Source organism: Castanea sativa, chromosome 5 (assembly GCF_040712315.1).
Source record: "Castanea sativa cultivar Marrone di Chiusa Pesio chromosome 5, ASM4071231v1".
Lineage (NCBI taxonomy): Eukaryota > Viridiplantae > Streptophyta > Magnoliopsida > Fagales > Fagaceae > Castanea > Castanea sativa.
In genome coordinates this window covers 56,285,505-56,306,930 of record NC_134017.1, presented here as the reverse complement: position 1 = coordinate 56,306,930, position 21,426 = coordinate 56,285,505, and the positions used below count along the sequence as shown (strand labels likewise).

At 38.6% G+C, this 21,426-nt stretch overlaps 3 protein-coding genes across 3 annotated transcripts; all 3 read right to left on the bottom strand.

The window, feature by feature from the left end:
• Nucleotides 1–2,209: 2,209 nt before the first annotated feature.
• On the bottom strand, nt 2,210–2,884 carry LOC142635449 (uncharacterized). Its single transcript, XM_075809601.1, has 2 exons — nt 2,691–2,884; nt 2,210–2,414 (listed from the first exon to the last, which is right to left on the bottom strand). The coding sequence occupies exons 1-2, from the start codon at nt 2,882–2,884 to the stop codon at nt 2,210–2,212; spliced, it is 399 nt and encodes a 132-aa protein (XP_075665716.1).
• A 2,345-nt stretch (nt 2,885–5,229) lies between these two features.
• On the bottom strand, nt 5,230–5,823 carry LOC142635448 (uncharacterized). Its single transcript, XM_075809600.1, has one exon. It carries the CDS (start codon nt 5,821–5,823, stop codon nt 5,230–5,232), a length of 594 nt encoding a protein of 197 aa, XP_075665715.1.
• An 11,200-nt stretch (nt 5,824–17,023) lies between these two features.
• Nucleotides 17,024–20,407, bottom strand: LOC142635447 (putative protein phosphatase 2C 55). The gene is made up of 3 exons (XM_075809599.1): nt 20,169–20,407; nt 17,143–17,928; nt 17,024–17,045 (listed from the first exon to the last, which is right to left on the bottom strand). The coding sequence occupies exons 1-3, from the start codon at nt 20,405–20,407 to the stop codon at nt 17,024–17,026; spliced, it is 1,047 nt and encodes a 348-aa protein (XP_075665714.1).
• Between the last annotated feature and the right edge of the window lie 1,019 nt (nt 20,408–21,426).

Here is a 21,426-nt window from a genome sequence, read left to right as displayed (position 1 = left end):
CCGTCAACTCTTGACAAGTCCAAAGTTACCATTAATTATATTTAATACCACTATATAAATATAATTTCACTTTAGGCCTTATTAATAAATTATATCCCAAGACTTTATTATACACGTAACCCCTTCATAAAATATTCGTAGTAACACAAAGTCATAAATATAGACTGTCACTTTGTAAATTACTACATCTTATCCTTGAGTACCCAGTTTAATTCTTTAAAGTTATTCATTATATATTTATGAAATCCAATTTCATAAATATATACTTTAGTAATTTCTTACTAAAGTGGTTAGACCTAACTCTCTGAATAACTGAAACCATTAAACTTATCTCAAGGGAATATTTTATATCTCCATCAAGAGACTATGAATTCCATCTTGAGAATATATGTTCCATCAACACTAAATGTGGCTGCCCAACATACTGAGGTTTTGACCGTAACTTTAGATCTCACTCCTGATATATCAAAGTAACCTACACTTCATGATCAGGTCCATTATTCTCTCAGGATTAAGAGTTCATGCAAATAGAAGTCGTGAGATTTATTATTCATTTGACAGTCATTAGGAGAATAATAAATCTCACAGCGGTCCTGTTCAATATGTTTTAACTCTTAAAACATATCAACATATCAACTAGAAGTCTCCACTTCCATGATCAAGAAAAATCATCTTAGTTGACACGTTATAGTCTTCACAGATGAAATGCCCAATTTCATCACCGACTACGAACTATTAATTCTGAGTTTACAAAGAACTTGTGATTTACATCTTCTGTGACTTTTCACATAAATCACATACAATGCATCTCATAGACTATATGATAATGTCTCATATTCACGTTACCATTATTTTAGATAATAATAAAATAACTTTATCAATCACAATATAAAGTCATACATCATGTCATACATAATGTCATACATAATATCATACATAGTATCATACAATAGGATTTAAGGGCACTAATCCTAACAGTGTTTCCCTATCGCCTGTTTGATAACCACCACTTTTGGTGGCGAGGACTAGCCCTTCTGCCCTTAGGACGTGTTTGCCTGGGTTCTTGGCAACTTGATGTCGCAGGCAATGCCGAGGGTGAGTTTCTGTCTTAAGGAAGATATAGTCTAAGGGGTCGACCTAAGGACGAATTTTTGTCCTTGGATGAAAATAGTTTAGGGCTTACACCTACTCGGTGATAGGGATCAAACCGAGGACAAGTTTCTACCTTTAGATGAAAATAGCGTAAGGTTTCCACCCGTTCGGTGATAGGAATCGAACCGAGGATAGGCCTCTTTCTTTAGACAATGTGTAGTTTAAGGTTTCCACCTGCTCGATGATAGGAATCGAACCGAGGATAGGTTTTCGTCCTTAAAGATATGTAGTTTAAGGATTACACCGGCTCGGTGATAGGAATCGAACCGAGGATAGGGTTCTGTCCTTAGAATATGTGTAGTTTAAGGTTTCCACCTGCTCGGTGATAAGAATCGAACCGAGGGTAGGTTTCTGTCCCTAGAAAATGTGTAGTTTAAGGTTTACTCCTGCTCGGCAATAGAAATTGAACCGAGGATAGGTTTCTATCCTTAGAAGATATGTAGTTTAAGGTCTCCATCTGCTCGTTGATAGGAATCGAACCGAGGATAGGTTTAGAACCGAGGATAGGTTTCTATCTTTAGACAATGTGTAGTTGAAGGTTTCCACCTGCTTGGCGATAGGAATCGAACCGAGGATAGGTTTCTGTCCTTAAAAGATATGTAGTTTGAGGTCTCCATTTGCTCGGTGATAGGAATCGAACCGAGGATAGGTTTCTATCCTTAGCGTGAATGAGATGTCTTCATATTCGTGATTCTTTCTACATTTATTATCGGCAATAATAACTTAAAAGTAATGGGGTCACATGCACCTGCATGAGTAGATTCTGTCATATTAAATATGAGATAACGCAAAATTACATCAAGTTTACACCTTTGGAAAACAACCGGTCAATGATAGAACTTTTTCAAGTTGTGAATATTCTATGGCCGGCGAAGGGGTTTTTCCTCCAAGTCTTCTAAGTAGTACGCCCCTGCACTAGCAATAGTGGTTACCCGGTAGCGCCCTTCCCAGGATGGAGCTAGTTTCCTTGCATTAACGTCTCGTGTGTTCCCTACGACCTTGCGAAGTACCAGATCCCCAGCGAAAGCTCCCGTTTCCTCACACTTCTATTGTATCTCTAGGCGAGTTTTTGCTGATACTCTGCTAGTCGAATGATGGCCGCTTCTCGGTGTTCCTCTAGCAAGTTCAGCTGCTTGGCCATTAGATTCTCATTCTCGTTCGGAGCGAATCCCACGACTCGAGCGCTGCACAGGTTCACTTCGGCGGGGGTGATAACCTCTGCCGTATAAGTCAAAGAAAATGGTGTTTCTCCCGTGGATCTCCTGGGAGTTGTTCGATATGCCCATAGGATGCTTGATAACTCCTCGGCCTATCTTCCCTTAGCGCCCTCCAGCCTTTTCTTCAATTCGCTCACGATGGCCTTATTGGTTGCTTCTGCCTGGCCGTTACTCTGCGGATATGCTAGCGTGGAATACCAGTTTCGGATATCAAGGTTGCTACAGAACTCTCAGAACGCTCTGCTGTCGAACTCTAAACCATTGTCCGAGACAAGAGACTCTGACACGCCGAATCTTGTTACAATGTTCCTCCATACGAACCTCTTGACCTCAACATCTCGGATGTTCCCAAGTGCCTCCGCTTCTGCCCACTTCGTGAAGTAGTCTACGGCCACTAGCACAAACCTCTGGTTGCCCGGTGCTCGAGGAAATGGCCCGACTATGTCTAGCTCCCAGTAAGCGAATGGCCACGGGTCGCTTACTGGGTTTAAGTTCCTGACGGGCTGGTAGATCATTGGTGCGTGTATCTGGCACTGCTCGCACCTTCAAGCATGCTCGGTTGCATCTTTCCTTATCCGCGGCCACCAAAACCCTTGAGTCATTGCTCGGTAAGCCAACGAACTCCCCCCCACGTGGCTACCGCACATACCCTCGAGCAGCTCAGTTAAAAGCTCTTTGGCCTGACTGGGATGAAGACATTGCAAGTACGGCCCTTCGAATGATCTTCGGTACAACTTCCTATCGGCAAACAACCAGTACGGAGCAGCGACTCGTCGTACTCTGGCTGCCTCTTTCTCATTCTCCGGGGCTCGGCCCTCCACAAGGAACTTGATGATAGGGTCCATCCAGCAACTCTAGGTTGTGGTGATCTGTGTGACCGGCGTCCTAGCGGTAATGCTTGGTTCCGGCACTAATTCCACCCTGATCAACCGAGGTACCATGTCAGCTATTGATGATGCCAGCATTGCTAAGGAATCGGCGTTCTGGTTCTGCCCCCGGGCTACCCGTTCAATCTTGACCTTTGAAAAATTACCCATGGTTCGCTTTACCCGCCGCAGATATTCAATCATCCGAGTATTTTTGGCCTCAAAGTTCCCGTGCACCTGATTCACTACTAGGAGAGAATCCGAGTAAACTTCCACCTCCTTGGCTCCCAGATTCGTGGCAACTCTAAGTCTGGCTAGCAGGGCCTTATACTCAGCCTCATTTTTAGAAGCCCTGAAACCTGACCTGAATGAGTGCTCTAGCTTTAGCCCTTCCAGGGTGATGACCACAATTCCAGCCCCCGCTCCCGCCGCATTGGATGCGCCATCCACAAATACTTTCCATGGCCTGACTTCCGCGAGGCAGACTACATCTGTACTTCTTGGTGAGAACTCGGCAATAAAATCCGCAAGTACTTACCCCTTCATCGAGTTCCTCGGCCTGTATCTGATGTCAAAAGAACCTAGTTGAGTCCCCCACTTAGCTATCCTCCCCGTAAAGTCAGATCTTCTCAACAATGACTGAAGTGGATACTCGGTCAAGACATGGACAGTGTGAGCCTGAAAGTAATGGGGCAATTTTCGGGTGGAATGCATGAGTGCCAGCACCAGTTTCTCCAGTGGTAAATACCTTGTCTCGGCGTCAACTAACGTCTTACTGATGTAATAAACTAGGAGTTGTACACCACTATCCCTCAATAGCACGACGCTGGCTGCGTGCTCGGATACCGAGAGGTACATATACAGGTCTTCTCCTTGTTCTGAGGCTGCCAACGTCGGTGCCCGCCCAAGGTAGTCCTTAAGATCTTGGAAGGCTCTGTCACACTCCACGTCCCATTGAAACCCCTTCCACTTCTTCAAAAGCTGATAAAATGGTTGGCACCGATCAATAAACTTGGAAATAAATCGGTTGAGAGCAACCAACATGCCAGTCAATTTTTGAACCTCTTTCGAATTGCTCAGTGGTTTGAGATGCATCATGGCTTCAATTTGATCGGGGTTAACTTCAGTCCCCGTTTGGTAATCGAATAACCCAAGAACTTGTCAGACCCTACTCTGAAAGCGCACTTCTCGGCATTGAGGCGCAGCCGGTGTCGCCGAAGTATCTCGAACACCTCCTTAAGGTTGTCAATGTGCTGCCCTTCTTGCTTGGTTTTTATCACCATATCGTCAATGCATACCTCAACTGTATGTCTAATCTTATCCCGAAACATCCTCGTCATCATTCGTTGATAAGTGGCTCCCGCGTTCTTCAATCCGAATGGCATCACGGTGTAGTGATAGTTAGCATCAGATGTTATGAATGTCGTTTTCTCCTGATCCTCGGCAGCTAAGATAATCTGGTGATAACCCTGAAAAGCATCGAGAAAGCTCATTCTTGGGTGCCTGCATGTCTTGTCCACTAGTTGATCAATTTTCGGCATCGGGAACGGATCCTTTGGACCTACTTGGTTTAGGTCGGTGAATTCAACACAAACCCTCCACTTACTAAACTTCTTCTTCACTACCATCGTGTTTGCAAGCCACTCTGGAAAGAATGTTTCCTTTATGGCCCTTGCCTCTCTGAGCTTCCCAACCTCTTATCCGACGGCCTTTGTATGCTCTTTTGTGGACCTTCTCAGTCTCTACTTCTTAGGAGGGCATAAAGGGTCCACATTCAGCTTATGAACAATAAATTCGGGGTCGACCCCGAGCACCTCATATGGGCTCCAGGCGAACACATCCACGTTTCGTATAAGAAAAAGCAATAACTCCACCCTATCCCCATCAATCAAGCCTGCCCCTATCAGGAAACTCCTTTTGCCTCCCGGCAGGATTTTTACCCTCACCAAATCCTCGGCGACATCGGTCCCTACTTCCTGGGGCTGCTGTAATTGCTATAGGGGAGCCTTCTCGGTTGACTCCTCCTGCTCGATTTGTTTGTAGGCTGTAGCTACTACGCACTGTCTGGCTGCCTGTTGATCACCCCATATCACTGCAATCCCATTTTCGGTTAAAAACTTGACTTTGACGTGCAATGTGGATGGTACAGCTCCCATGTCGTGAATCCACGGCCTTCCGAGGATTTCTGTATATGGTGAGAAAGAAGTGACCACTATGAATGTCATAATCACTTTCTTACCTCCCATGTTGACCAAGAGTGAAATCTGCCCTTCTAGTGTCACCATGTGCCCATCGAATCCCATCAACTGCATGTCATACTTGGACAAATCCTTCTTTTTCAGGCCGAGCCCCCTATACAGGTCTGGGTACATTACATTTGCACCACTCCCTTGGTCTATCATTACTCTCTTTACTATGAAACCCCTTACACGGGCTATGACTACTAAAGCATCGTGGTGCAATTGAGTGGTGCCTTCCAGGTCATCGTCGTCAAGCGCTATGGGTTGTCTAGTGTATCTCGGCTTCTTTCCCGGGGATTGCTCGCCTGCGCAACCTTCTGCTGATACCACGGCCAATACCCCCTTCATTGTGGATGCTCTAATGCCCCTCGGTACTGCGTGGATGACTTCTATTACTCCCAAAGGGGGTGGGAGAGGGTTTTGACGTAGCCGACCTTCCTGCCCGGTCTCTTGATTCCCGGTCTTTGACAGAAATTCTTTCAAATGTCCTACCTTCACCAACTGCTCTAGGTGATCCTTCAATACTCTGCACTACTCGGTGGTGTGCCCTTTATCTCTGTGGTAGGTGCAATACAAATTCTGGTTTCTCCTTGATGGGTCGCTCGCCATCTTGTTCAGTCTCTTAAAATACGACTCATTTTTTATCCTTTCAATGATCCTGTGCACGGGCTCCTTAAACACCACATTGACTCCCCCAATCGCCGGGCCGGGCTTTTGAATTCTCAAATCCTTCCTGTGTCTGGGGTTGAAGCCAGTGTTCCGAGGATAATTGATTATCGGGGCTTTCCCTTTGGTCTGCAGCCGATCGTCTTCCAAGCACTTGTACTCCTCGATACACCTCATCAACTGCCTCATATCCTCGGGAGGCCTCAAGGTCAATGATTCTTTTAGCCCCGACTCTTCGGGTAACCTCATCTGAAAGGTGCTTGCCGCGATCTTTTCATTGCCCTCACCGATCTCGTTGTACAATTCCTAGTACGGATTGGCGTAGTTGCGAACGGTTTTCCCAGCCCCCATTTTCATCGACAGTAACACATCTACGAGCTACGGAACTTGGCTGCAAGTCATGAACTGCACTCTGAACTCTTGGATCAGTTTCGAGAAACTATGGACCGAACCTTTCTTTAATCCGTTGAACCACCTCAAAGCGGTTGGGCCGAGGCTTGAGAGGAAAACCTTGCACATCAAGGCATCGTTATGGGCATGTAAAGACATCATTTGAATATAGTGACTCACATGTTCCACTGGGTCTTTCCTTCTAGTGTAGGATTTGAACGGAGGCCGCATGAACCTGTTTGGCATTGGTGCGCTCTCAATATCTCTCAAGAATGGAGACAGAGCAGCTTGGTGTAATGCCCTACTCATGGCATCCACGGCCACATTTCGAGGTCGCCCCTCATCCGGGGAAGTCGATTCACAGTCCGCATACTCTAACGAATGCTCGCGGTGTCGAAGGGACCTGGATTGGTGGGATCCTGCCGCATGGTGATTCCCCACACTGGCTGACCTTTCCCTTCATTCCTCATGGTCCCTTCTCATACGTCTGCCCTGCCTTGCAACTCTAAATTTCTCACCTCCTTTCGCAAGCACTCGAGTTCTCGATCCCTCTGCTTAAGCTCCTAGTCCCTCCTGTCGAGGCGGTTGCGGCCCGAGTCGTCAAACATTGTTCGGAGGGTTTGGTACGACCCTTCTCCGAGCCCCGGTTCCTCTGCTTCCTCATGTCTTCTGTCCTTTTGCCTTTTTTGCCTCCTTTCTCGCCATGTAGATCCCTGCAACCCTCTAGAGCCGCTCTCTGCATGGCTTCCTTGTCTACTGCCAGGCATTCTCCCGTGCGCGCCTAGATAGTACCACAACTACGTAGGAGATTCCCATAGACGGCGCCAATTGTGTGCTCCCAAATATGGTTATTGGGCCTAAGATGTATTTGGGCTCACAATCTATTTATATGGTGGGCTTTTGGATTTCCTACAACGGGTGATGCTATGCTCGGCCGATCTAGTACCTAGCTTTCCTGATTTTCATTATCACTTTCCTTCTTCTCCAGGGTGATTGATCTTTCTTCCTCTCTTTCTCTCTCTCTCTCTCTCTCTCGTCTTTCTCTTCGAAATTGCAAACTAACCCACTAAATTCTCCTTGCTTATTTATAGTCATAGTTAGTAAAATGGTCATGATCATTCCCCTGGTGAGTGGAGGAGAGGTCCAGTACTGCTTCTCCTAAGTGGATGTCTAATCTTGAGTGGGGAGGGTGGCAGTGGCATTGGAACTAGCTCCACCGCTAGGCTTTATGCTCGGCAGGGGCATTATCTAGGCAATGGAAGAAAATGTCCAATACCATTATACTTAAGTGGATGTTTGGTGATAGGTGGGAGAAGATGACAGTAGCGGTGAAACCCACTCTGCCAATAGGTTCTCTGCTTGGCGGTGGCATCCCCTAAGTGCTGCCGTGCATTCTGAGTACAATTTGCTTGGATGTGGTATCCCCTAAGTGATGCCGTGCGAGACTCCACACTCGCCGACCATGCCGTGATTGGTTTCACACGTGATTAGTGTTAGGCTCTCACACGTGTTATTACATTTGTGGGCCTCTGAGTAAGTGGGCTTGAAGGAGGGTGGTGCCCGTACACTCCATATATTCAGCTTCAGATTGATTAGCTTATACACCATCAAATCACCCCAATTTTTTTGGATCGGATTTAGGATCTTGTTTGTGGGAAATTTGGGAGCCACTTATCGTTTAAGGCATTGATTGAAACTCCATTACCAACCTTCAAACAGTGGCTAGATTGAAGAATAGGCATTGCAACCATCAAACTTCTCCACACATATGAGCAATTAGGTGATTCTTTAGCCTCTAGGAAATTTGATCTCGGAAAGTACCTTGCTTTAAAACATTGATAGAGCAGTGAATCATTGCCTTGAACCATCCTCCAACCTTGCTTGGCCAACATGGCTAAATTAAAAGCTCTCAAATCTCGAAATCCCAATCCACCTTCTTTCTTTGAAACAGTCAGCTTATCCCAACTCTTCCACTGAATTTTCCGTTCATTTCCCACTTGACCTCACCAAAATTTTTCACATAATGCACCTAATTCATCACATAGTTTCAAAGGGATTTGAAACACACTCATAGTGTAGGTGGGTATGGATTGTGCCATAGCCTTGATGAGGATTTCTTTGCCATCTCTAGACAATAACATGCCCTTACATCCTTGGAGTTTCTTCCAGATTCTATCTTTCAAGAATGAGAAGGTGTGATACTTGGCCCTCCTAATCAAAGTTGGTAGACCAAGGTAAGTTTCAAACTGGTCAACCTCCTTTACTCTCAAAAATTCCAAGATTTGACCTTTCTGCCTCTTTGAAGTGTTACTGTTGAAATAAGCTAAAGACTTTTCCAAATTAATACTTTGCCTTGAAGCTCTTTCATATGTTTGGAGGATCTCTGCTATAATTTCCCTTTCAGCTCGAGTTGCTTGGCAAAACAGGAATGAGTTATCAACAAACATAAGGTTCGTGACCTTTGGTGCCCCTCTGCAGATGGAAACTCCCTTAATTCGCCCTTCTGATTTTGCTTTTTTCAACAGTGTAGTAAAGCCTTTGGCACACAATAAGAATAGGTAGGGTGATAATGGATCTCCCTGACGGATTCCTCTAGACGGATGGATCATGCCATAGGGCTTCCCATTTATTAGAATAGAAAAGGATGGTGTTGTCACACAGCTCATCACCCTTTCTATCCAAACAACCGAAAACCCCAACTTCTCCATAACCCATTGAAGAAAGTGCCACTTCACATGATCATAGGTTTTACTGATATCCAGCTTCAAAGCCATGGAACCCTTCTTCCCCTTTTTTATGGAGTGCATGGTATGGAGTGTCTTATATGCCACGAACACATTATCAGTGATCAACCGCCTCGGTACAAAAGCACTCTGAGTGGGTGAGATGATCTAAGGCAGTACCTATTTCAACCTGTTTGCCAATACTTTAGAAATAATTTTGTAAATAACATTACACAGACTTATTGGTCTAAACTCAGACATTCTCTCCGGATTTTTAACTTTAGGGGTACGCACAATATTTATATGGTTAATATCAGGTAGCATATTACCATTATTATAAAAAATCCAGAACAGCTAGAACAACAGAATCACCCACAACATGCTAGAATTTTTGATAAAAAAAGGTCATTCATACCATCGGGTCCTAGAGCTTTTGTTGGTCCCATTTGAAACAGAGCCACCTTCACTTCTTTTGCAGTAAAACCAGTAGAGAGAAATTCCCACATATCATCAGTCATCGTCCACTACAAGGCATTCAGGCACTCCTCCATCTGATCCCCCTCCTGCATGAAAAAGGTTATCAAAGTAGGCTGAAGCTACCCACTGCCCATGAGTATTCCGGATGTATGTGATCAAATTTAGTGAGTTGTTGGCAGGGAGTTGGAGCAGATTTATGGGTAAATTAGGAGCTATGCACTTGGGCAACTAACACTAACAGCATTGGTGGAGATATCATATCAGGCGATTGTTATCTGACTATATATCAAACCTCTGTTGCAACACTTGCTTCTATCATGCACGCATTTTGGACCTTGTAATACTATCTCTAATTGACTATATGAAATATATGTAACCCAAAAAAAAAAAAAGGTCGTTCGATTAGAACCCTAGATAACATAACCTGAACCTGAATAAGATGTTATGACTTTTGACATTGAAGTAGCTAGGTAGTTCATTCCACAAGAAGAGTATTAAAAAACGAAATACAAAAGGAGCAGGCCTTAAGTAAGCAATAAAAATCAAAGTTGAGTGAGCTTTTACATTAAAGTATTTTTATTGGATATTAATTTGCTAGTGTTGCACACAATAACAATTTAATAAACACCACTATAATTATCGCACATCTTTAGTGCGATGGTCATTCCAAAGTATAAGTACTTGTAGGTTATGGGAGGCAAGAGGCTGAGGTTCAAGTTTTCAGGTCTATACTTAAATTATACTAGAGTAAAATTTCTATTTTGTATAAAAAAAATAAATAAATAAATAAACACCACTATTTTATTATTGGACCGGTTAGATGGGGTATTAGAAGTTTTTGTGGTAATATTCTCATGTAATATTCTTGTCTTGGTTAGATGGGGTATTTTGTGTATTTCCCCTTTTGTATATAAAAAGTTTTTGTGGTTAATATTCTCATCTACTCCGGTGTTGTTAGGATTCGCAATTGGGAATTCTTGAAATCTATTTATGATTTAATTTTAAATTTATATATATATATATATAGATATATTTTTAAATTTTTGAATAGCCCTATAAAGTCAACAAAAAAAAAAAAAAACTGATAGCAGATACAATCCGCACTGCCAATTAAAAAAAAAAAAAAAAAAATTCCCATGCTGCTCCACCTAGCATGGATTTTATAACATAAAAGGTAGGGACGAGTTTTGATTTCCAACTTGGAATAATGTCTTCAAGTCACAATTTTAGTTCAAATTCACCCACTTGTATGGACATGTGTGCAAAATGATGTGTGTCATAGGTTTTACTGTTTTTCGTACACATTCTCTAGTAGTATTTTCAAAAAACTTGTGTGTTACTTCTCTCCTAATACTCTCACAGTTGTCATTTTCCTTTATATTTAATTGTTATTTCCACAATGTCAAAGCAATCTAATTAGGATTGGTAAAATATCTTCAACCCATCTTGAGCCTCACCTGCATTGCTACTATCTCGTACAGGTTTTTCTAGCCTCAAAGAAGAGGTGGGATAGGATGGAGTATCCATGATCCAACCCCATTGCCAATTCTTGAAAGAAGAGTCAGTAGGTGCATGCTGCACTGACTTCAAAATTTAATCAGAACTAGTTGCTACCCAAGTTCCGTGTCCACATACTCTCAACATTTAGGTATGTAATTTCTAATTCTGCAAACGACATTGATTATCACACTCATTATTGCATATTCATTATGCACAACCATGTAGGCTAAAATCATGCTTTCACAAAAATGATTTCAATTAAAATTGTGAATTCATTATTTCAAAACACGATTTCACAATTTCAAAATTTTAACCAAAATTGTGTTTTCAAAACATGATTTTAAAGAGAGTATAAACAAATTATATAATGATAGTGTATAACAAGATTTTCCTTTTTGAAAGTTATGGAACAAGCAATGAGAATAGTTGTCTCTGTCACTTCCACACTTACATTAACAAACTCAGAATCTCAAATTAATTTTTCTCAAAAAAAAGTCTTAAATTAATTTCTTGTTTTTGTTTTGGTCTCTCTCTCTCAAGTGTTTTCCGCTTTGCTTTCTGTTAACATTTTTGTTGTCGTCGGCAATTTTTTTCTTTCAATAATTGTAGTCAAATAAAATCATAATTTCTTAATTATTGGAAATGATTTAACAATTTCTTGGCAAAGATGCAGAACAATACCGAGCTCTGGCAATATGATCTAGTTCCGAATTACCGTTCACCCAAACCCAAACCAACACTAAAATTTACGTGATTTTATAATATTCTTACATTTATAGAATTGCAGCTATTTTCAGCGTTATAAAAAGACAGAGGCGTACAATGATATGGCAAACTCTAATTTTGAAGGAACAAATATATACCTCAAACATACGAGTCCAAAAATGGGCAAAAAACAGTTCAAGTTAGCATCCGTTTTATGGACCAAGCCTCACAAAATCATCTCATTTAAAACTGTAATGAATCAGAAATATTATTGATGATCAAAACCCACGATACAAAGCTGAGCTACGAGCCAAAAGGCTCAGCACTGCTTCAATGCAGAACATTTTCTTTACAAACAAGAAAATGTTCAATAATCTTCTCATTATAGTACTCTATGCTATCAACTTTTTTACCAATCAGACCAAGGAAGCCAATTCTATTAGTGGGCCTTACTCCTTTTGGTTTGCCAGTTGTTTTAGACTCTGCATATATTGCTTCAGCTGTTCAGCATGTGCAAGCTTCTTCTTGTACACTTCTGACTCTTCCCAAATTTTGTTCACTTAAGAGAATCAAACAATGTAAACAAAATAGCATATAGCACCTCTGTATAAACACAACATAAACCATTCAGATAGCTTACTAACAAACAAAACAGAAAGCCATTAATAGTTTGAATTCATTACGAAACGTATATTAGTTGGATGGCACCACCAGCTCTGCAAATTGTGCCCCTGAACATATTCATTTGATATGTTTGAGATATTATTTAGTGGTTGAGAAACTTTACTATATGCACTTTGACAAGTCTAATAAATATCCTGAGTCGTCTTGATCATTTGATAACCTATGCCCCGAGAGATTAAAAGAAATAGAACTATCCATCCAGATCATGAAAGGTAGTGTAGAATTAGGAAGCATGGTGCGGATTTGGGTTCAAGTTCGGGTGAAGTGTAGCAACTTAGCAATTTTTGAAAAAGTAAGGTGCAGGTGCGGTAAGATACATTTATCAAAAAATTATCAAATATATTTTTATTTATAAATTATTAAATATATTTTCATATAATGGTCATTCAAACTTCACCTTAAGGAGTCCGTGCTTTTATGTGTAGCATAGATAATTAAAAAACATTAGTGTATCCTATAATTCTGTATAAAATTGATTAAAAAAAAATCTGTTTAAAACTCTTCCAGGTTACCAAATGATGGAAAAGGTGGCTAGTGAGTAGTGGCTTTATAAAAACTAGTAAGTTGCCCATTCGATACATGGATAATTTTGTGATATTTTATGTAAGATTTTTTTGGATAATGTTATACATATATTTTAAAGAAAAATTAAACTAAATTAGAGTAAAAAATCATATACATTTTGAAATATTAAAAATTAGTTTAGTATGTTCACGGCATATTTGTAGCCTTATCAAGGTAAGTTTATTTATTTTATAATAATGAAACCAAAGATAAATGGAAAAAGTAACAATATCATGAAATTCAACTAAATTGTGTTGTGTTCACATATTTTATACCATAAAATGAAAGTATGTCTAACTCTCTCACGATCTTCTACTCATCGATAGTGCAACACTAAGACATGACATGGGCAAATGTATATTCATGTGTCTTATAGATGATTTAAAATTAAACCATGGTAGAATATGGCTTTGCATGGTGCTCCAAATATTCTCTCTACTTATATACCAAAAACAAAAAATATCAAACAAAATTACTTAAATCATATTTAAGCCCCTAATTTTAAGTAGATTAAAAAAAACAAAATTATCCGTAGGGGTTTTGGCGTCTTGGTGGTGGTGGGAGGCCAGTATAGCGGATATGGTAACCCTGGCTCCAGTGGCGGCTCCAGGAATGTTTCTCAGGGTGTTTCTGGCAGGAACAAACCTAGGATTTGAACTTAAGGGGGGCCCGAAGAAAAATGGTCAATTTCATACTAAGGTCATTTAAGTTTAGTTAAGAAGAAAAAAAAAATGATATATTTGGGTACCAATCAATCCTAATGTACCTTTTAGAGTTATCACTTTATATATATTATATTTAATTTGTATAAATTAGAACCCCACTTTTTTTTTAAGAGCTTTTAAAAAATGTAAATTCATATAATCTATTTTTAAGCCATAAATTCATATATGTAGTGTGTGTTTGACATGACTTAATTTTGCTAGCTTATTTTACTATTTAATTTATTTTTGCTACTATTCATGGGTCCTCTTGCACTTTTTGGTATTATTCATGGATCTCATTGTACTATTTCAACTAACTTTTATTTTTACCTACAGTACTTTTAACAAAAATTTTTTCAATTTTAACAAAATAAACTATCCCAATCAGACGTCTGACTTAATAATATATTGCAAAAGATACATTTTGATTTCTATCATAACTCATTAATATGAAAAAAAAAATAGATAAAATGTAGGAAAAAGAAAGATGTGAAGAAGTGAATCCCACGTGTAGAGTAGATGGACTTTGGACAAAATACAATAGTAAAAACTACATTTGTGTCTGATATTTTTGACCAAAAGTTTAAATGTAGATATAGGGAAAGTAAAAAACCTCTTGAGAAAACAAAGAGACAATGGACTGGTGGAGAAATCGAAGTAGAAGAAAGAAAATAATGGAGGAGGATTTCAGCAAACTGGTGGAGAAATCTAAGCCAAAGAAGAAGAAAAAAATAGAGGAGGATTTTTGTTGTTCAAATAGCAGACAACATCAACCATAACAATATGACAGTCCAGGCAAGAAGAACTAAAGAAGCCTAAAGGATTCAGGTAAAAAACGACAGTTGTTGGAGGAAGAATAAGAGTTGAGAGAGTGAAATTGAGGGAGAGAAATTTAAATAGGTAAAATTGGGAATTTGTGATTTCTGTTTTGTTATTTTAGATTTATGGTATGATTATATTATGTATTTTTTTTTTGTTTAGACCAAAATTTTGTTCTATTTGAAGTTTTTTCTTGTTACGGGTTTGGTACTATTGTGATCTCTTTGGGCTGATTTGATGAAATTTTGATGATGGGGGCCTAGATTTTGGAGAGAGGGGGGGCCGAAGTTGTATGTGAGTATCTAACTTGAGGGTGTTCCTAATTATTTTTTAAGGGTAGATAAATTAAAAAAAAAATTATCGTATATAATTTTTTTTTTCAAGTTAGGGTGTTCCTGAGAACACCTTGGCTTGAATGTGGCGCCGCTACTGCCTGGCTCTTACTCTTTCTCTCTCTTTCAAATATTTTGTCAGTCTCACGTATTTTATTTTGGTAATATATAGTGAAATAGTGCGTTCTATTTAATAATCTATAACATTTTTATGTCTTTCTATCTCTCCTTATGTCGTTAGTTATTATTAGTCCTTAATTATTATTAGTCCTCAATTATTATTATTTATTTTGTTTTTTTAAAAATACTAAAACGGTAGGTGTGCTAAAAGACGTGAAGAATAGAGAAATGTGTGGTGTAAGCTTAAACAATTAATTTGATATTAATAAGATAACAGAAAAATAAGTTAATGTGAACATTTGAGTAAAAGTTTTTTTAAAAAAAAAGTTAATGAAAGATGTAAAAAAATGTTAAATACAAAATTAGAGCATCACTTAGTACGTGGACCTCATGCTCTTCTCAACGAGGTTTTTGCTTTTATATATATATATATATATATATATATATATATATATATGTATAATTCCAACATTTTTCGTATTCTATATTATTTTTTCCTTTTCTCTTTACCACTCACCCGTTCACACATTTATATATATTTTATTATTTTTTACCTTTTCTACTCCACACGTTTTCTGACACTTCCACTTCCCCTTTATAATCTCTCATCTTCATCTTCAACTTTCTTTGCTTTCTACTTTTCTCCTGTTCTCTGTTCTTCAGTTTACATTGGCCACCTTGTATTTCTTCTCCACTTCTCACTCTCAATTCCCTCAAAATCACTAATCACTGCTAGATCAAACTCACCAATGTAAGCTGTACAAGTTTGCCTGAGTCTTTAAGTCTTTGTTTTTTTTTTTTTTTGACACGTATTTCGGCACATTTTGGCACCCGAATTGAAAAAAAAAAAAGGACTCGTCACAGATGCGTGTGCAACTGTGTCTACGCCACACCCGTGCTTCCTAGGTGTAGAATACTTTAACATGTCCCATGTATAACTTGTTAAGGTCTTTGAAAGTCCCACTGCTTGCGGTTGCTCTTGTGGAATTCACACAGCCACGTGGGCTAAAATTGTGCTTTCACAAACACGATTTCAATTAAACTATGAATTCGTTATTTCAAAACACGATTTCACTATTTCAAAATTTTACAATTTTAGCTAAAATTGAGTTTTCAAAACACGATTTCAAATAGAGTGTGTACAAAATATACAATGATAGTGTGTAACAAGATTTTCTTTTTTATAAATTATAGAACAAGCTATGAGAATAGTTGTCTCTATAACTTCCAAAAATAAAAAATAAAAAATAAAAAATATGCAATCTCTAGTCTCTACATTAACAAAACTCAGAATTTTTAGTAAAAAAATCTCAAATTAATTTTTCCTTCTTGTTTTGGTCTCTGTCTTATTTCTCTCTCTCTCTCAATTGTTTTCCCCTTTGCTTTCTGTTAACGTTTTTGTTGTCTTCGTCAAATTTTTTTCTTTTAATAATTGTTGTCAAATAAAATTTTAATCTCTTAATTATTGGAAATGATTTGACAATTTCTTGGCAAAGATGCAAAACAATACTAAGCTTTGGCAATATGGTCTAGTTCCAAATTTCCATTCAATCCAACCCAAACCAAAACAAAAATTTACATGGTTCGGCAATATGCTTACATTCATATAATTGCAGCAATTTTCACAATGTTAAAAGAGAAAAATACATATAGCAAACTCTAATTATGAAGGAATAAATATATTCCTCAAACAAACAAGTCCGAAAAAGGGCAAAAAACAGTTCAGGTTAGCCTCTTCTCTGTGGTCTAAGTTAACAAAAATATCCCATTTAAAACTGTAACATTCACAAAACTGAACTCCACGAGCCCAACAAAGTGATGAATGAATATTATTGATGATCAAAAAACACAATACAAAGCTGAGCTAAGAGCCAAAAGGCTCAGCACTGTTTCAATGCAGAACATTTTCTTTACAAATAAGAACAGTACTAAAACAAAACAGAAGGTCAAAATTTTTTTTTTTTTTTTGGATGAATAACACACCTAAACTCAATCAATGCAATAACATGGTCAACAATAACCGTAATATCATCTCTCTTTCCTCCGTTGTGCTTCAGTCCAGCCAGCCGAGCAACTTGTGCAAATGGGCTATCGACATTTTTATCCATGGAATTGAACAATGCCAAGAGTGCAATGGTGGAAGCCAACTTCTCTGTGTTTACACCTTCCAAAGTGCCCTTACTGATAATATCTTCGATTTCTGCAGTGAACATATTGTCTAGAAGACCACCAGTACCAAGAACTGTAATGTCTCCAGGTAATAAGCGTTCCACTGTTGTTACAATAGCTGAACATGGCTTGTCACAGGTCATGCTATTTCCCAACTGGTACGGATAGTTAAAACCATGTTGTTGTATCCGCGATTTATACACACATTTACTGTTCCTGAAAATCATAAATCCACTGTTTCCCACGTTGATAGCACGTAAATAATAATCCTTGAAAGTCACAATACAAGCCGTGGATGAACCCATAGCCTTGGTATTCAAGAAACCTTCCTCCAAAGCTTGTCTTAGGTCCACGATACGATTGAGTGGTGGTTGTTGCTTTTGGACTGCGGTCACAACATTCGACATCAGTTGGCGTGCGTATTTTCCAGCGTCTATGCCAAATCTAGCCCAACGGCCAACACCGTCGGCCATGCCAATAGTGTTCTTCTCCGCACAGATAAAGTGAGCGTCATCGCCTTCAGATTGAGGGCTTCCTGCTTTGTCCTTAGGGGTGTAGTGCGCACCAAAACTCATCCTCATGCATCCTCTTTCTTGTCCCCTGCAGGACAGGAATTAACACCACATGAACTAACACCACAGGAACTAGCACTACAGGAATTAACACCACTTTTCCATCAACATGTTGTTTCTTGAAGATCATGTTGGAGGCAAATAGAGAAAAAACCTACAAGAAATTTTGAAATTGTAGAGGAGGTAGAAATAAAGGGTTTGAGTTAAAATTATAGACTGTTACTCCAATAAGTGTTTATGATATTTAGATAATGTACCTAATATTTAGCCAAAAATATAAATAGATAATGTTAATGTGTTTTTAATTGGACCGGTTAGATTGAGTTTATTGTTTTATTTATATGATGTTTGAATTTTCATAGACTCTTGTTCTGTTGGGATTCTGAAATCTTTAAATCAATTTAAGTTTTTTTTTTTAAAATTTCTTTTTTTAGTTTTTACCTCGCAATATAAACTATAAAGTCAAAAACAGATAAACTCCAATTAAAGTGGAGAAAATAGAGTTGGTGGGTTACCGCACTTAAATGGGAATGCTAAGGGTCTAATACTCTCCAAAGGTCATATTACAAGTTTGTAATAATTAACGTGGTGTGACAAGTGTGCTTTCATAAACTTTTTGTACTAAACTCAAATTAATTTCTTTTTGCTTGTGGTCTGTATCTCTGTTTTTCTCTTCCTCAAGTGTTTTCCTCTTTGTTTTCTATAACGTCTTCTTGTTGTTGTCAAATAAGAGTTTTAGTCTCTTAATTATTGGAAATCTATACGATTTTTGTGACTATTATATATGCTAAAGATTAATGGATTATTGTTTAATTATGTTTTCAAACTTTTATTTAATATAGTTTTGTGGAATTAATTGAGAATTACGGCTTCCTTCTTTTATATGTGTGTGATTATAGAATTTGATTACGATTTTTGTGAATTATGCTTGAATTTTATAATTTTAAAATAATTAAAAAAAGAAGAAAAAAAGAAGAAGAGAGAGATCGTGTTGGACCTAAACAGGAAAAAACATAAGAGCAAGCTTAAAAGCCCATAAAAACATAAGAGCAAGATTAAAAGTCCACGAAAATGTCGTTTTTGGAGGTGTAGAGAGGAAGTAGAAAAAAACTACGGTTTTGGTTATATATCATGTAGACTCTTATGGAAGGGATGTTAGAAAGACAAACTCATCTTGCCCCAAGTGTGTGTGTATATATATATATACACACACTCAACGAAGACCAGATGGCTTCTCTCTTTCCAAAATCATGGATTATGAAATATGAGATGCTTCATCAGGCAGCTAAGCCAATACAGTCTAATACATGTTAGAGATCTCACCATGTCATTTGGAAGGAGGGGTATTATCAATGGTGAATAGGTGTTTTGAATCTGTGGTTGATGAGTAGGTCAATCTTGTTTGGTTGTCAGGAATAAAAGGTAATGGAGGAAAAATTGGTGGTGGAGGTGGAGGAGGCTGTTTAGGGCAAAGAACTCATCTTCTTCTACTTTTGGTTCTGCCAGAAATACATCTTCGAGATCAAGATCAGACAAATCTAAATCTGTGTCATTAATTACTGGGAGCACAAAAGGTTGTTTTGGGTCTTCAAGGGTAAGGGTTTTGAGAAATCATGAAATTGGGTTTGGAGGGTCAAGATCTATAGCCAACATGTTCATATCTGGAGATCTTGAAGAAGCACCAATAGTTGGATCTGGGAATTGGTATAATAGTTCTTTGTCTTTTTGCTTAAGAGAACGTTCATTTTGTGGTCTGGTTTGAGGTTCTAGTTGAAGTGGTGCTAAAAGAAGAGTAGATAATTCTTGCTTAGCCAAGGCTAAATGTTCTGGATTCATTCATCTGTGACTGACTTTTGTGGGGTTAACATCTTCATTCTTTTTAAAGGGGAGATGTATGAAAAAATTTGGGTTTTTTCGCAAAGAATTTTGATTTTTAAGGAGGAATTTAGAGTGGCTATTTGCACAAGAGTCAATGATAATCTAGAGTTTCAAAGAGTCAAAGGGGTCCACTGTGAATAAATGAGGTAATTGGGTCTAGGTGAGGAGGTGTTGTTTATGCAAAAGTCCTTTTGAAGACCATCTGAGGCTAAGTATTTGATGAAAGAGATCAAATCCTATAAGAAAGTCTTTACCTGTAATGGGGGGATCCAAAGACTTGGTGTTTGATGATAAGGGTTGGAAAGATTCTAATGAAGATAGGCTTACTTTTCTGGGTGATTAAAAAATGTTTCTTCATTTGCCGCTCAGAACATCTGATTATGGGGTAACCAAAATTCCTCAAGTAAAATCTTAAGATGGAGAATTGTTGCTGCTGCTCCTGTATCAAACAAGGCTATTACTGGAATGGGTCTGGAATAAGTGTCAAGAAGGATATGTACTTGGGCTATGGGTGTGGGGTTGGTTAGAAGGGCTATAATAGGTTGGGATGTGTAAAGGGTTTGGATTTCTAGGTCTGAATCATCATCATTATCTGGGTCTGAATCATCTTCAGAAGTAGAATAGGCCATAACTACCAAAGCTTGGAGAGAGTAATCATCATCCAGTGAGAAGAGTGATTCTACATCTGATATATATATATATATATATATATATGGGTTAAAGTTATACCTAGTGTAACTTTAAGTAATGTTGTATCTTTTAATATTTTTTAATTGGATGCAAATTTTGACAAATTCACCGTTAGATTACATTATTTTTGTCTATTCTCCATGCTTGCAAAATTTCAAAGTGATCAAAGATTAATAGTCATATCATCAATCAATTATTTAAATTTAAGTTTTTGAAGTTTAAAATAATGCATAAAAAATAGGTTTATGAATCGAATGATAAATAACATCTAGTTCACATGAATTTTGTAGTTTAAATTAGTATTATTGAAAGTTTGTCTCAACTCTTGATCTTGAATCATCTTCATTAAGTCACCAAGTTCGTTGAGCACAATGTCGTCTCAGTTAATTCATGCCAATAATGAGCATTGGAACATTCCACCTGAAGATTTCATATAATACCCAATTCATGGCAAAAAAGCAAAGTCTAAATAAGAGCTTGGGCTATCATCCATTGATTTTCTCCAATAACTTCTCATTATGAGTTACAACCACTGACCCGTTATTATTGTGAACAATAAATGCAATCCCTACTGAGTCAATTTGCTTGTAGGTAGATATTACCAAGTTGAGCTTCTGTCAAGGAGGCGGTATATGGTGTACCCGGCATATATGCTGGGTCACTCACACAAGGGCGGGTCCCACACACTGTGGGGCCCGCCCCTGTGTAAGACACCCGGCATATATGCCGGGTACAAGATATATTTTTCGTCTGTCAAGAGCTTTCCTTCAACATACCTGCAGGCCGTAGTGTTCTTCCAAGCTAGTTTAGCTTGTGGGAGCATTTCTCCTCTCCATTTTGTGTTCCTATAATTCCAGAGCATCCAAGAAGCTGTTAAAAAAATTTCAAACTCCGGTGAACTCCTACTTTGCATTACTATACAACTTCGATGAAATTCAAGTACTTAAAACTTTTAGCT